At 50.4% G+C, this 15,275-nt stretch overlaps 1 protein-coding gene across 3 annotated transcripts in view; it reads left to right on the top strand.

The window, feature by feature from the left end:
- The first annotated feature begins 4 nt into the window (after window positions 1-4).
- Window positions 5-15,275, top strand: part of ABTB3 (ankyrin repeat and BTB domain containing 3) — a 178,101-nt gene continuing 162,830 nt past the window's right edge. Inside the window, exons 1-2 of one of the 3 annotated variants that reach the window (XM_080590525.1) lie at window positions 5-1,381; window positions 4,991-5,029. In XM_080590525.1, coding sequence (XP_080446651.1) covers window positions 382-1,381; window positions 4,991-5,029 — 1,039 coding nt within the window. In that variant the 5' untranslated portion in view covers window positions 5-381. The remainder of the gene's footprint in view (window positions 1,382-4,990; window positions 5,030-15,275) is intronic. The other 2 variants (XM_080590523.1, XM_080590524.1) reach the window with 2 other exon arrangements.

Genomic DNA, 15,275 nt, shown 5'->3' with positions numbered 1-15,275 from the left:
GGGCGGAGCCTCGCTGCGGGCGGCGCCTCCCCATTGGCCGCGGGGCTCTGTTGTTTTGCATATCCCCCTCCTCCGCGCGCAACCATTGGCCGCGGCGCCCGGTAGATTTGCATGTCCCCGCCCACCCCGCGCTCCGCTGCGGTGTGGGGCCGGCGGCGCGGCGCAGTGCAGGAGCCGGGCCGGGAGCGGGGCCGCGGCCGGCGGCGGGCAGCAGGCACCGGGCGGCTCCGGCGCTGCGCGGCCAGGGGGAGCGGAGCGGGGCGGCTCGGCTCGGCTCGGCTCGGCACGGCTCGGCCCAGCGGGGCTGCCCGCTGCCCGTCCCCCGCTTCCGTCCGCTCCGTGCCCGGGCGCCTTGGGTCGGGTGCAGCATGAAGTGCGGCGATGGCCCGGAGGGGTAAGACGGCGGTGAGGACGCTGGAAGACCTGACGCTGGACTCCGGCTATGGTGGCGCGGCGGACTCGGTGCGCTCGTCCAACTTGTCGCTGTGCTGCTCGGATTCGCACCCCGCGTACCCCTATGGAGGCAGCTGCTGGCCGCACCTAGCTGGCTCCATGCACAGTCGCCACAACAGCTTCGACACCGTCAACACCGTCCTAGCGGAAGACTCGGAGGTGCTGGACTGCGCGGGGCAGCAGTGCGCCCGGCTCCTGCCCGACCTCGAGGAGGTCCCCTGGAGCCTGGAGGAGGTGGAGGCGCTGCTGCTGCCGCCGCCGCCCCGCCGGGAGCCGCGGCCGCCGGGCGGTGCCGGTGCGGGTGCCGGTGCGGGTGCCGGTGCGGGTGCCGGTGCCGGGAGCCGGGATGCCGCGGCGCGGCTCTCCACGCTGGTGAGCCGGGCGCTGGTGCGCATCGCCCGGGAGGCGCAGCGCCTGAGCCTCCGCTTCGCCAAGTGCACCAAGCACGAGGTGCGCAGCGCCATGGAGATCGTCCTGGGCTGGACGCTGGCCGCCCGCTGCACGGCGGCGGCGCTGGGCGCCCTCTCCCTCTACAACATGAGCGGCAGCGGCGGCGACCGCTTCAGCCGCGGCAAGTCGGCGCGCTGCGGGCTCGCCTTCTCCGTGGGCAAGTTCTACCGCTGGATGGTGGACAGCCGCGTGGCCCTGCGCATCCACGAGCACGCCGCCATCTACCTCACGGCCGGCACCGAGAGCCTCTTCCGAGACATCCACGCCAGGGTGCTGGCCGGCCCCGCCGCCCCCCTGCCGCCGCCCGGCCGCCCCCCGGCCGACAAGGACAAGGAGAAGGAGAAGGACAAGGAGAAGGAGGGCGCCGAGGGGCCGCGCTTCACGCTCGAGGCGCTGGAGCAGACGGTCAACAACGACCCCGAGCTGTGGGGCTTGCTGCAGCCCTACCAGCACCTCATCTGCGGCAAGAACGCCAGCGGTGAGTGCCCGGCCCCGGGGCTGGCCCCCGCCTGGGGCACCGGGGCGGGGAGCGGCCCCCCCGGGTCCCCTCTGCGCCCCCCCGGCCCGGCCGGGGACCCCCCGAGGGCAGGGGGTGCCCCCGCCGGGGTGGCAGCTCCGGGGGTGGCTTTCGACCCTTTCTTCTTTCAGCCCACCCCCGGGTGGGTGGGTGCGCTTCTCCGGGGGCTGCCCGAGTGGGTCTCGCGGTGGGCATCCATCCCGCAGAGCTGCGGTTCCCCCCAGGAAATGGCAGGAGCGCAGCTGGGCGCTCGCGAGCGAGATCAAACTTTGTTCCAGACGCAGTGGTTTGGCCAGGGATTGCGTGGTTGGCGCTGAAATGCAGTCTTTCTGGACAGATTTCATTCATGTTGCTGCTTGTTTACCCAGGGCTCGACACAGATGCAACGCCGCGATGCATCAACTTCCTGGGGATTTTTTTTTTTTTTTGCCTCTTTGCAAACGAGGAGTCCAATATTTTTACCGAGCTCCCCATTCGAGGGAGCAGGATCCCAAAGTTGACGTCTCTCGTTTCAGCTCCCTCGGTTTGGCAAGGAAGGGGAAATGGACCGAGCCGGTAGCGCATCTCTGGGATCCGTGGCTGGAGTCGCAGCCGTAGTTAAAACCGGGTGCTCCTCTCCTACGTAGCGGCGTGCACAGGCACATAAGCTTAAATACGAAATACCTGTCACGCTGAGATGCAAATGTTGGAGAAGAGGAAACCGGGGAAACAAGGATAACTGGAAGTCTAGATCAGGGCTACAGATTAACCCTGTTGAGGTGTTAGAGGCACAGCCGATGCGTTACAGCTAATTTGCTATTGTCCTCTCTCCCAAAAGAGACCCACAGGAGGATGCCAAGCAGAAAGGGGCGAATCCTCCCCACTGGTGTAAAAAGATGTGTCTCCATTATGTTCCCCTGGGTTTGGGAGGATGTCCTCCCCGGAGGCTCTGCTGAACCTCTGCTGCCAGGGGCACGCGTTGCGGGATCCTTGCGCCTCGTCCTAGCGCTGCTTGCAGGCGTGTCTCCCCCGGGAGGGCCACCGTTGTTTTCCCTCGAGTCCTGGTGCTGTGCCTGTAGGTTTCAGGTGGCACTGCGTTGCCTTCCTGACATTGCAGCACTGGCAGTGCAGGCTCCTACTGAGCCCTTCATTTTGTTTTGCGGATCTGTAGCCCCGTCTGTAGCAGCTTGGTGGATTTAAATGAACTTCATTCTGACCCTCATTTATCTCCCCTCCAGGGGCATGATTCAGAGTTTTTGTCTCCATTTTGCTGTAGCTTTACCTGACACGAATCTCAGTCCTGGTTGGAGCAAATGGCATTTCTCGAAGATGTTCGAATCAGGCCCTAGCAAGTTGTCCATTTTGTTTTGCCTCTCTCCCTGTGCCGTTCAGTTTCCTATGCAAATGCCTGTCATGCTTTGCTTTTCAGCATCGTGCAAAAAGTAGCTTGACATCCTGTTACACATATTCAGAGTTACAGGTGCAAACAAGACTCGGGCCTTCTTGTAATGAAAACCATTTTTTATTGCTGTTTACGTTTATTTAGATTTAATCCAAGGGAGCGCTGCACACACTTAAGTACTTCCATGGCAGCTAGACCAAACGTTGTAAGCCATTGAAAACATCGGGCTGTTTCTTCACCAGCGAGATACGCATCTGTTTATTTAGCCCTCACCGTTTTGATGTCTGAGTGCTCGACGGTCGGTTGCGAATGTTTCCTTCCCAGGCACTTGAAAGGTGGGGAAGTCTGATGGGAGAGATTATTTGACCTGCTCAGAACTACTTGGGAAACCTGTGGTAGGTTGCTCGAAGTGCTGGAAGCCGCATCTCTGTGTAGTGGCATAACCACAAGTTCATCCTTCCTCCACGTTCAGAACTTGAAACACCATGATAAGCCTGCTGCACATGAAGTTGTTTTTTCCTTATGTCTTTCTGGACTACTCCAGGAGAAGAGGCAGGTCTTGGTGCTCTGGGGTTTCGGTAAATTGGGTACCAAGTGGGCACGCAGACATGAAAATGGGTTGGTTTGGTCCATCAGACGCAGATGAGAATCACTGGTTAGGTCTTTGCTGGAGGTACCATGGCCCATATGTTACTGGGGGTGAGCAAAAGAGGGCAAAAGGAGACCCTTTATTGATACCTTTTTTGTTTGCAATTTTGATAGGGGACAGGCGGTGTTGTCTCGTTGGCAGGCAAACGTCAACCCTTGAAAACTTTTCCAGGCTGAATTCAACACCTTAAGTTCCATGTGGACAGTGAAACTGGCAACCCGTGAAGATCACAGGATGCAAGTATGGGGGGCACATGAGTTTGAGCGTGAAGTAATCAGGGGCTGCTCTGATCCAGGTTGTGAGCGTGGGTGTTGGGGCGGATGGTCTGAGGATCCCGGAGGCACAAACCATTCTTTCAGGGCTTCCCCGTCAGCTGTGCAGAGCACTTAGTGGTTACAGCTGAGGTTTTTTAGCCTCGTGTCATACCCAGTCATCTTGGAAGCTGCTGAGTAAGATCAGCATTGCAAGATAACCCTCTTCTTCCTATAAATGACGGTCGTGCGCCTTCAGACGAGGATGTTCTTTGGGTGGGTGCGTCAGCCTGCACGAGTCTTGCTCTTCTGCAGATGCCTTGTTGTTTCTTGGGCAGGGCCAAAGGTGCCTGGATGAAGGCGATGGCACTCGTTAGCATGCTGCAGGCAGTGGTTTGCGTCTCCTGTATAACCCTCTTGGCACCATGCTCTGTGGTAGGGGAGTAGGGCTGACAAAAGAGAAGGAGGCAACAGCGTCAGGAACCAGCTGCTGGAGTATGTGAGCGGTTGCTGGCATCTCGGGTGAGTTTATGCCAGTTACTATATCACAAGAAATAGACCTCAAAAGCACTCTGAGGTAGTATTTTTTTTTCCCTGCACAACCAGAATTTTAATGTCATGGTTGAATGAAAATTAGAAACTTTACGCTTGGGATTTCGTTGGCGCTCAAATGTTTCAATTACGAGCTCCGTCTGAACAGTAGAGCACGCATTTACATCCCATAGCAATCGCGTGGAGTGTTATTTTCCTTGAAATAGTGGGAGCAAAATATTGTATACTCAATAAAAAGCAGTAAAAAACAGCACCTCTGTGGTTTAAACCATATTATTTTTGTTTCTTTATTGCTCATCAAACCCCTGCTTCTAGGCCAGATCGAAGAGCTGCTTTGAGATGGCAGGGAAGTTTCCCCGCGCCTTAGATCCAGCACAAATAGCAGGAGTAAGAAAATGTGTTCCACTTCCACAGGGAACGCTTGGAGGGCCAGTCAGGTGCTCAAAGTCACCTGCTTGACATCGGTGGATGGGGCACGGAGGCTGGAGGTCCCTTGGGAGCTGGGGAGAGGGTTTTTGTGGAGCAGCCGGCGTGCGTAACTTAGCCCTCGTCTGTTTGTGTGCAGCTGCTAAAAATAGTCGCTTGGAAGCCAACCGTATCCCTGTGGTTTCGTCCTATTCTTAATATTATTTAGATAGAAAGTCACAACAACTCGGAAGAAACCAGGGATTAGGTCAGGCTTGGCAAACACGTGTCAGCTAACCTCAGTTTAACCTCAGCCTCTTCTCCTAATCCAGGCAAACTAGAGGGACTCCAAGCAAATGAGAGCGACCAAGGTATTGGCACAGCTTAACCAAGTCAGTTAATGCTTTTACGTTCTGATACATGCATGTACACGTGTGTGCCTTGGGTGTACTGGGACCATTCCCTTCATTTACTGGAGAGAGTACTGTGTCTGTTCATTACTTCTCTCCTTTCTGCTGTAATTGAAGCATTCAAGATGCTATCATGGCTTTACGGGCAATGTAAAAATCAATCTAAAACTTATTTCAGCTGGGATGATAGAGGAATATTCGGGTATAAAATGGAATTTCACGCCTTTCTCCTGGGCTTTCTTAACTGCAGTTTCAAGAACATTTTTTTTTTCCTTTTTTTTTTCCTCCCTATTATGTTTTATGTGCCTATATGTTAAACTTTGGGGTCTTTGCCGTTACGTTTTTCCCATGTGCTTCTTGGCACTCGAGCCCCTTGCCCAGATGTTGACTTCAGTAGCGGTGCAGCAGATGAGATGTATTCCTGCTCGGTTCTCTTACCTGCCAACCTCCCGTGTGAACTTCCACAGCCTCTGCGGAAGGAGCGAGGGTGGGACTGGGAGGAGGAGACCCAGCGGGAGGCTGCTGGTTGAGTGAGTGGCTGATTAAGGTTTGTTTCCCTCAGGACATTTTTATTCATATAATTTGTTTCAGTAATGAGTGCAACTTAAACAAAAATAAATTCAGAAATGGTTATACTAGAAACACCCTAGTGCTAAGCATAAAGATGATGTATGCCTGTATAATTATTCCCTTTATCAGGTTGGAAAGTACCTTGGTAGCAGTTACCGCTACGGCCACACTAGGGAGTTTTCGGGTTGCAGCTGTATTGCTTAGCTTCTGATGTAAACGAGACTTTGAAATTGTCATTGGGAAATCCGATTGCACATACAAGAAGCATGTTAGGGGAATAAGTGTCACTTTAGGGGCGTTTTGGTTTCCTGGCTTTTTTTGCTGAATGGTGGCACCGAGTCCTTCCTCCCTGTAAGCCAGTGACAAAATGCAGGTGAGCGCTAGGACAGCTTTGCACCTTTCCCCAGTTCGGTTGTAAACGCCATCTGGCCAGTTCAGAGGTACTTTGGGTGAAAGTCACCACGTCATTTTTCACTTTTCCATTTGTCTCATAAAGGCAGACCGTGCTTGGTGTGTCGGCCTTTGTGTGGTTTCGAACCAGGTGATGGCTGAAATCCTGTGCGATGTCCACAGTAAATATCCTGGCGGGTACCAGCTGGGGCCGCTTATAGCCTTAGCCTTTTCTCCCCCTTCCTGGAAGGGGAACTCGCTCTCTTTTCTCCTAAGTCAGAGGAACGCTTTATGGTCTTCCCCCACCTTACTCCCAGTGATGGTGTGGAAGGGGGAAGCTGCTCTATTAGATCATGCCAGAAGCAAACAGAGCTGTTTCCCAAAGCGTGTGGGTGCCAAGAATTAATTCCTCTGCTGGGAGTAATTTCCTCTGGCCGAAGTGTAGCAGAAAAATGCAGGGGATTGGAAGCAGCAGGGGGATCCTTTCAGATGGTGCACTGAAACCAGTAACTTCTACCCAAAATCGCTGTGTCATTTCTCTAGGAGAGGATAAAGAGAAAAGGCAAGGAGGGGATGGAGGAGGTTGTGCTTATTGCCGGGACGTGCTCTTTCGCTTTGGGGATCAAGAGCAGCAGCGCTGCCGCTGTTTGCGTGGCACGTGGGCAGAGTTTTCAGTGTTGCATCCTTCTGAAACTCCCATATCCCTGCAGCTTGCATCAGTGCCTGGCCACTTTCCCACTGCCCTCTCGGTTTCAACATTTTTCTGCTGCCTCTCCTGCTCTGTCTCCCAGGGTGGGCCGTGCTGGCTGTCGCATCCAGGCATCGGTGCTGTCCTACCGGTCCCTCTGCCCCAGCTCTTCCTCCCGTGGGTCTGTCTGCAGGGTGTTTTCCTTTGTCCTGGGTGTAGGAGGCTTCAGCAGGGCATGAGGAACAAGTAGGGACGTTTTTCTTCCTTTGCTCTTGTTTTCTTCCTGACTGAAAGCAAGGTACTGCCCCATGTCTGTATCAATCTGTAGTTACAATTGCTGTGCACCTGGTAAGCGCACAAGATGCTTCAAGGTGTTAAAAGACTTACAGATAGAGTCAAAATTACCCCAGAGCTTGCACAATCAGCTTAACCTGGAGCTACTTTGTCAGGGGTGTTCAGTTGGGCAGTCTGAAAAAAACATAGCCGTTACAGAGAAATGTGCCAGTGGAAGGCTCAGATGTGGCTCTCAATCTGTGCTTGCTTTCAGGGATTACCTACAACAAAGAGTTTCCATCAGCAGGCTCAGTGTGGCCACGTTTGTCTGTCAGTGCATAAGCTTCCCGTTTTCCCGGAAGGTAATGCAGCAATCCTTCTGTTGTGGGCTGTGAAGCGATATCATCTGCTGGTCAGTCACTCATTTTGCTTTCCGTGGGGCTAAATCTCTCTCCTGTAAAAACAGGAGCGAGAAGGCTACTGCTCAAGTGAAGTGAATCAACGAGAAAGTAGATACGGTCTCCTTTCTGTAGCAGGAGTGAGGAATGTGTTTCTTGGAGCAGTTCGAGAGCAAGGAGCTGTTGTTGGTGTTTACCAGTTGAGCAGAATGGATGGGCTGCAGGCACTTGCACTGGTACCTCGGTAGGGCTGCCGAGACTTGTCTTGACTATTTTAATTAATTTAACCCGTTATACTGAGCTGATGCTTTTGAATTATCCCAGTCCCTTACCGTGGAGGTTTGGGTGGTGCAGAAGTTGCACAGCGTGGCTTATGGTTGGTTTCTGCTGGTGTGGCTAGAGAGGCTTCCTAACTTAGAAAAAATAATGCAAGGAGAAGTTAACGCTGGGGCAAACACCCTCAGATGAATGCACGTAGCTCCTGGTGGGTTCATGCGGTCTTCCTCTTTTCTTGCCTGAGGTCCGAATTGAGCTTGAAGAAACAGGAGATGTGACAATTTTCTTGGTCTCCATCATCTCGATGGTATTTTATTCTCTCTCTTGATTCCCACATGGTTCATAATAAGCTGTACCCTTTATCTGATGTAATTGTTCCTGGAAACAATCCAAGAGTTTTATAATACGGTGCTGTAAGAGGGCTCTTTGCATCCCACGTTAGGTACAAACCAGCTTGGGGGCTGAGAAGGTGCTTGGGACACCGGCAGTCTCCAGCTGGGGTTCTCTGGGCCCATCACTTGCAGGGGAAAAAGTAGGCACTTGATTTAGGGTTAGATCATGCTGGACTGGTAGTAAGGAACAGGAAGAAAACTACAGCGCTCATATAAGCTGGCCTCAGGACAGGTGGCTGTGCCCTGATGAACTGAGTCGCACAAGCAGGCAGGGAGGACTTGCTCAGTTGGTTGAGCTGGTGCGAAAGCACCGTGGTGAATGGTGTCCTGCTTGGTCAAAGTTTTGGGGCCAGATTCTGATCCTGGTGGCTCTCACGCAGACCTGGTGTAGATCTGCGTAGTAGTACTTGGCTGGCTGTTGTTGGCTGACCTAAACGGTTTGCTTGGTGGGAGCTTTGCTGCCTTAACACTTCAGGACTGAGCTCTTCTTACCTATGTGCTTAAGGCAGTAACGAACGTTTCCAGTAAACGAGGTGGGTTTTGAAAGATCCCCAGAGGTAGAAGCATGGGAGACAGACGGAAGCTTTTTTTTTCTTTTTTTTTTTTTTCCTCTCCTCGGTGTTGTATGGCAGCTGAAAGCAAAAGTTCTTGGAGGGATCTGAGCTGCAGGTCGTGTGGGAGGCGGGATGCTCGCCAGGAGATAGGAGCCCATGGAGGCGTTGCAGCTGAGCTGGGAGGGCCAGGTAATACCTCTGGGTCAGCAAATTCACAGCCTGCTCCCCAGCCCTTACACAGACGGATCTCACTCGTGTGAGCAGCACGCTGGCTTCAGGCAGCCGGAAAGGTCTGGGGACGGGCTTGTGAGTGAGCAGAAGAGCAGGAACTCCCAAGAAGATTACAGAAGGGGTCTCGTCAAGGACCGGATTTCTGTCCTCGAGTGCTGTGGGGTAGCACCTGGACCTGTGAGAATCCGAGGCTTTAAAATTAATAAAAAACACCCTGCTTTTAAATTGCACTGCTGTGAAATACTGCTCCCAGGTGAGGGAAGTGAATGGGGCCGGGGTCGCAGCGGAGGTATGGCGAACGCATTTGCATTCGAGGCTGTCAAATAATTGGAGGAAACTTTGCATCCCACAGGGTTTTGCAGTTTCACTGGCCCCGTGGTGGTCTTGGATAAACACTGCTGGACTGCAGTGCCTTTGCTAATATATTGTGTTTGGCTGCGTGGAGAGTGTCAGGGCTGCAGAGCCAAGGGTGGGACGTGGCCTTTATCTGCACTGCTCCCAGGCCCGACAGCAGGAGCTGAGGCTGAAGGGAGAAAGGGAGAGAGCCACCACGCAGCCGCATTATTTTGTCTGGCAGCAGGGAGTGGACAAGGAGCTCAAGTAAGGGAAGGGTGGGTTTTCCCTGTGGGGACCTCAAATGGGGCCTTGCAAGCCCCTCTCCTTGGTACCCGCTGAGATGCTCTTTGTGGAGGACACTAAGAAGACTTCTGTAATACAGGAGCATTTTTTTTGCAGGCCAGTGTATTTGCAGAAATCGGTTTCACTGAATCCTTTGTAAGTCTGGGTAGGTAGGTTATTTTGCTGAACAAATGTGCTAGGGCTAGATTCAGTAACAAGACTCAATACTTCAAATAAGTTATCCTTTTATCCTTTTATCGCTGGTGTTATGTCACTTCTTGAGGGCACGTTTGGTATGGAGTGATGTATGACAGAAGATATTCCAAATGTAGTGCTGAGCCCAACCCCAGCCCTCACCTGGGCAGGACTCCCATCGATGCCTGTCAAACACCAGGATGAGCCCTGGTGATGTATCACTATCTCACTTTAGATATTTATTCTTAACTTGAAAGGAAAAAAATTTTCCATTGTTTTACTGATTCACTGTGTTCAGCTTGAAGGCTGCGAAGTGAACTCCGCTAGGAACAGCTTATAACCCATCGGGCTAACTGGCTAGCCTATTTCTGTTGGCCCACATAGGAAAAATCCTAAAAATAGTGCAGCAGCGTATGTTTTCAAAACTAAATTAGATTTTAAGACTAAGAGCTTCAGTTTAATTATCTGGCATGCTCTCAGTAAGGAGGAGGGATTTCAAAATACGCAGTTCCCTTAATGTAGGGAAAAAACCACAACCAAATAACTTGACCCTCAGTAGCGGGGACCTGCTGGTGCTTTGCTGTTGTGCTTTACCTATCCACTACTTGTTTGTACCGCTGTGTTCACAAACAACTGACCTGTATATCAAATCGCTTTGAATAGTGCAAGTCTTGCAAGCGGAGCGAATGCAGGAACAGAGGCCAGTAATGTGCAGAGTATTTATAATGAAAGATTCCCCCCTCTATCAATGCACGTGATGCCTTGCTTTCCGTCCTAAAAGAGCATGTCTGGTGAGCCACAGTTACGAGAAGCGGGAGTAATTTCAAGTATTTTACAAGTTTAAATTTGGGAGTGAGATCAACACCTGTCTAATGCGAAAGATGGTGAACTCGTGTAGCAAAGTTCTTGCAGCCAAAAGCTGGTAGCCCACATAGGTAAATCAGTGAGGCTGTCACACATCAGCAGTCACCTTTGGTGGCTGAAGGCTTCTACAGCAAGATTAAATTAAACAAGAGAAAATACCCTCACCAAAGCTTATCCCTTAAGCATACAGCTAGTCAGATTGATTTTCAGGAAGGACATAGGCTGTCACCTCCCTTCAGCACATAGAAACTGCGTGTGCGTGGGATAATCGGTGGGTTTTGTAAGGAAACCTGTGGCGATGAGCCCGATCAAACCACCAGAGCAGATGGGAGCGCTGATGTCTGCCGGCTCTGCTCCCCTTGCTGACCAGGGACGTCACGGGGAGAGAAGTGCTCGAGACAGAGCCAGGAGCTGGCTGGGAGCACGGTTCCCCAGAGACTCCGGGGTTATCAGATGGGAGGGTGTAGCCCTATAGAGACACCTTTAATTACAGATCTGGCCTGTGTGATGCAGGAGCTGGTGAGTCACAAAGTGTTCCCTAAGATTTGGGGCTGGCCCTGGATGTTCGGGTGTTGGCCACTATCGCAGATAACCTGGGGAGGCGCAGCGATGGCAGGCATCTCCTTTTGGAAGGGGCCCTGCCGCCACTGCCCACGCCTTTGTCACCTGGAGATGAGATGGCTCTGATTCCCCAACCTAGGGCTATGCTTTGAGACTCCTCGGAGGGTAACTGGAATGCTGCTGCCTGCTTAATAGCTTCTTCTCATGCAAACGCTGCAAACACACCCAGACTGCGAAACTGGCTACAAAGCTGGCTGCTGTGCCACTGAGAGGAGCTGCAAGGCCTGCAGGCACCTTGTGCAATGCGCGTTGCGTGCTGCCGGCAGCGGGGATGAGACGTCCCTTGACTGGTATGAGAAGTGCTGCCGGCACGCCGGGGTCTAGGGCTGGGGTTCATGCCTTTCCTTGCTGTAGGCTCTGAGTTGGGTAAGCCCCTGGGAAAACATCCATTTTGGGGGTTAAGACGGCATTGAAGGGATGAGGAGTTCAGAAAATGAGGACTTTGTATTTTATTTCTGGTGTTGACCGTGGCTTGAGGAGCAGGGGATGGGTTCTGATGTCGTTCCCAGCAACGATTTGTAATGCTGCTGGTGTTGCACTGATGTGCTGCAATAGTTGTAGGTGTTTAAGTAAACACAGGAGTATTGGCTGTGGCATAAGGAAAAATGAGAACAATTCAGCACCTGCATAAAGCATCCTCTGAGCCTGGAGTAATTAGTTCAGTTTCAGTAGCCTCATTTCCAGAAAGAAAAAGACTCGAGCAAACGGCAGAAGAGATAATGGAACCCTGGAGGCCCGGGGGGAATATTTCGGTACGGTGATAGCCAGCCGGAGTGGCGTTATTGGGTCCAGCAAGAAGGCACCCAGGAGAAGCTGTGATTGAACCGTGCCACAGTGAGTGGCAAGGCGGAAACAGATCAGCTGCTTAATTTTTTTTTTTTGCAGAGAGCCAGGATGCGAGAAGATTAAATGAAACTGAAAGAGAGTAAATTTAAAATAATTATAATGAGCGCTCTCCTTTCAGCAACATATTGGGGCTTTGTGAAGCTGAATGCCACAGGAAGTGACTGGGAAACAGTTTACTGGAATTATGCAAGCGAAGGAAACTATTTCTAAAGATTATATTAATACTCTCTTGTATTGCAGGGGAAGTACTATTTCATGTTTTAGCCCAATCTTCACTTCAGCAGCCTTCCCAGGCATTGCACAACGCACGCAGGCGTTCCTGACCTTCCTCTACGGCTGTAAAACCACTCACTGATGACTGGGCATGACCGGGCACTCTCCAAATACAGACTCCTTCCTGCAGTACTGTTCACATGAAAGAAAACTTCATTCATTTCGATAGCTCATGAATACGAGCTGCAGGGCTGAATGATCTACCGTTCTGGGCACCTCATGTTTGATAACTGCTGTAGGCTTTCTTCCTCAGTTTGGGCACAGGCAAAACTTCCATCCCTGGCTTTCATGTATGCTCTCTGCACTACTAGTGGCTGTTGGCAACTGTCTAGATATAGTTGCTTTTTTTCTTAACATCAAGGAAGTTAAGTATCTACATAAGCGGCTTGCTAATTTACTGCATTCTGGTTTAATCTCTCTAGAATGTCTTTCTGAAAATAGCCCGTCCAGATGATGTAAAAATACTCACTGTAGAAGCAGAGTATTTAGAAATAGCTGCAATTTTGAGCTACATCACATAGAAACCAAAGCACTTGCGTTTGATTAAGGACAGGTGTTTAACTTCTGCACAGCTGTTTTTATGTTGTTTCTGGAATTTTTGACCTACTGGGAAAAAAAAAAAAAAAACTCCCTAAATCTGGCACCAGTGCTACAGCGCAGCGAGCTCTGCGTTCAGTAGGAGGAACGCCGAGTACCGCTTCATTACACTGGACTGTTGCATCAATAATGTAGCAGTGTAGTGTCTTAGAGGGAAAATAATGGGCTCTAATGGTGTAACTAGTGCATTTACTGATACCGTAGCACAATTAATTGTGGCTTTCTTGGAATTTAGTGCTACAAACGATTTCTGTTAAAAGTGAGCACAGGGCATTCGAGCTTAACCTTATTCCTGCAAGGAGGCTGATGTCCTTACCCTGTGCCATCACTACCATCTGCAGGAAAAAAAAAAAAAGTCTCGTTAACTGAAAATGATGGGAGTGGGTTTCTTCATTCACTGGGTAGCAGCGTGTTAGAGGCCTGTTAGTGCTCTGCTTTCTCAGGGCAGTTTTGGGCCTCCCTGCAGATTTTGAGTATTTGCACCACTTCAAGGGCTTCGCATTTGGGGTTGCGTTGATGAAGGTGGTATTATCTCTCCCGGATCTTGTGCTTTCGTAACCCTTGCAGAGATGCAGTTATCAGTGGCCATCCTTTGTGTCGCAGTGCTTCGCAAGAGCTGGTCGAAAGCTACCCACGAGCTGGGAGGCTGCTGGGGGCAGTGGAGGGCCTGACAGGCAAATGGTACCGCAGAAATCTAATTTTCTTAGAAACTAGGTAAGAAATGCAACTTCCCATTTTGCAAGGATTTTGAGAAATGGTCTTCATGTGCTCATTCATATTTCTTGGAAACTCACTTAACAGTCATGCTCGTGTAACATACGGAAGATGGAAACTTATAGGAGCTGCAGCTCAGGCTCCAAACAGTGGTTGAAAAGCACCCCTAAGGATTCTTGTGTCTTTGGCAGGCAGGGCTCGTGCTAGTTTTGTATCAGTGGGCTCCGAGATGCGTCCTGCTTTCTTTGCTAGGTATTACCAAGAGTGGGGATATGGAATAGGAGGGAATACATTTCTTAAAGCGCTTTATAATGCACCTTTGTCTCCACTTTGAAACTGAACAGTATGTTTCTGAAGAGATTTTAAGTGAAATTGTCTGCTACAAGAGGCTTTCTTTCTTTCCTATTATGAAATGAAAGAATTGTTCAGTTTTATCTTCTCGTTGGTTTCAAAAGAGCCAAAATGATGCATTGAATCATTTCATAACCACGCGCTTTCAAAACTGTGTTTATCTGGTCTTTTTGCCGCAGTGGGTGATTTGTTTATACCAAACTAAGTCTTTGCTGGTAGCTGGTTATTTGCTTTTTCACATGTATGTAGCAGCCTCGTTTTAAAAAGATTGTGCCGGAGAGAGGTCATACTTCAGTTCACAGAAGTGACAGTGTGCATATAAAAGTAGGACACTTCTTTTCCTTTTATGTAGCACAGAGAGGCAGTCGGAGATGTCCATATGATGTGAACCTAGGACTGGGACTTGCTGGGAAGATTCCCCCATGTAATTAAGTGAGAGTGGAGCTCACCTTTTCGTAGGAGTTCTTGGGAACTCTGCTAGTGGCACCTTCTGTTAATAAACATTTACCTCGTTGCCTGAAGATGCTACATGCAGACAGACATTTTGTGTATTATAGGCTACCTGTAGCCCTGAGCCCCAAAGGGCATGGCCAGCTAATGGTGGAATTCCCTCCTGTGGAACAAGAGGGAGCTTCTGGTGTGCTTGGACCACAAGCCATGCTTATTTTTTCTTGCATTTGCTACATGAGTTTGGTGTCAGCTTTCTTCCAAAGAGTACAAAATCGTAATTTATGTTATTTATAGAGCTGTGTGATTTATGCCCTGAGATATGTCTCAGTGGGCTCAAATTACAGAGGAGCATGGAAATACTGATTTCTCCCTCATCCAGTCCATGGATTTAGAGCTGCAGGTCCAAGCTTAAAACTGAGCTGTTTGTAATGAAATCAGAATTTGGTTTCATGGCCTCTAGTCTTGCTGTAAACCTTTCCTTAAACTTCTGCTTCCTCATATCCGATGAGGGCATGCTGCAATGATCTTCCTTATGTATATTGTTAATGTGAGGAAAAGCTAATTCAGTTCCATTTAGGTCACACACATTATCAGGCAGATCTTCTAGTGGTTTAAGAATGGAAAAGTTCCACTGAAGTCAAGATAGCTGTGTGCTGGTGGTTGTTTTTGTTTCATTTTTGTTTTAAATGAAACAAAAACCCCAAATGAGTCTGTGACCCGGTATCTCCTCAAGTTATTGAGAGCTGACCTAGAAAACATACATGCATCCCTCCGTTAATCACAGTGTTTTACGGTGGTTTCTATTACGGGAGCGTGCCTGTTGAAGAAAAACATCTTTTTATATTTGAGCTTTCATGTAGTGCTTCCCTCCTCAGACAATTTTCAGCGATACCGGTCTTTATGTCT

Source organism: Anser brachyrhynchus, assembly GCF_964034855.1.
Source record: "Anser brachyrhynchus genome assembly, chromosome: 1".
Lineage (NCBI taxonomy): Eukaryota > Metazoa > Chordata > Aves > Anseriformes > Anatidae > Anser > Anser brachyrhynchus.
Note: the sequence above shows the minus strand (reverse complement) of the source record. Positions and strands in the feature narration are given on the sequence as shown.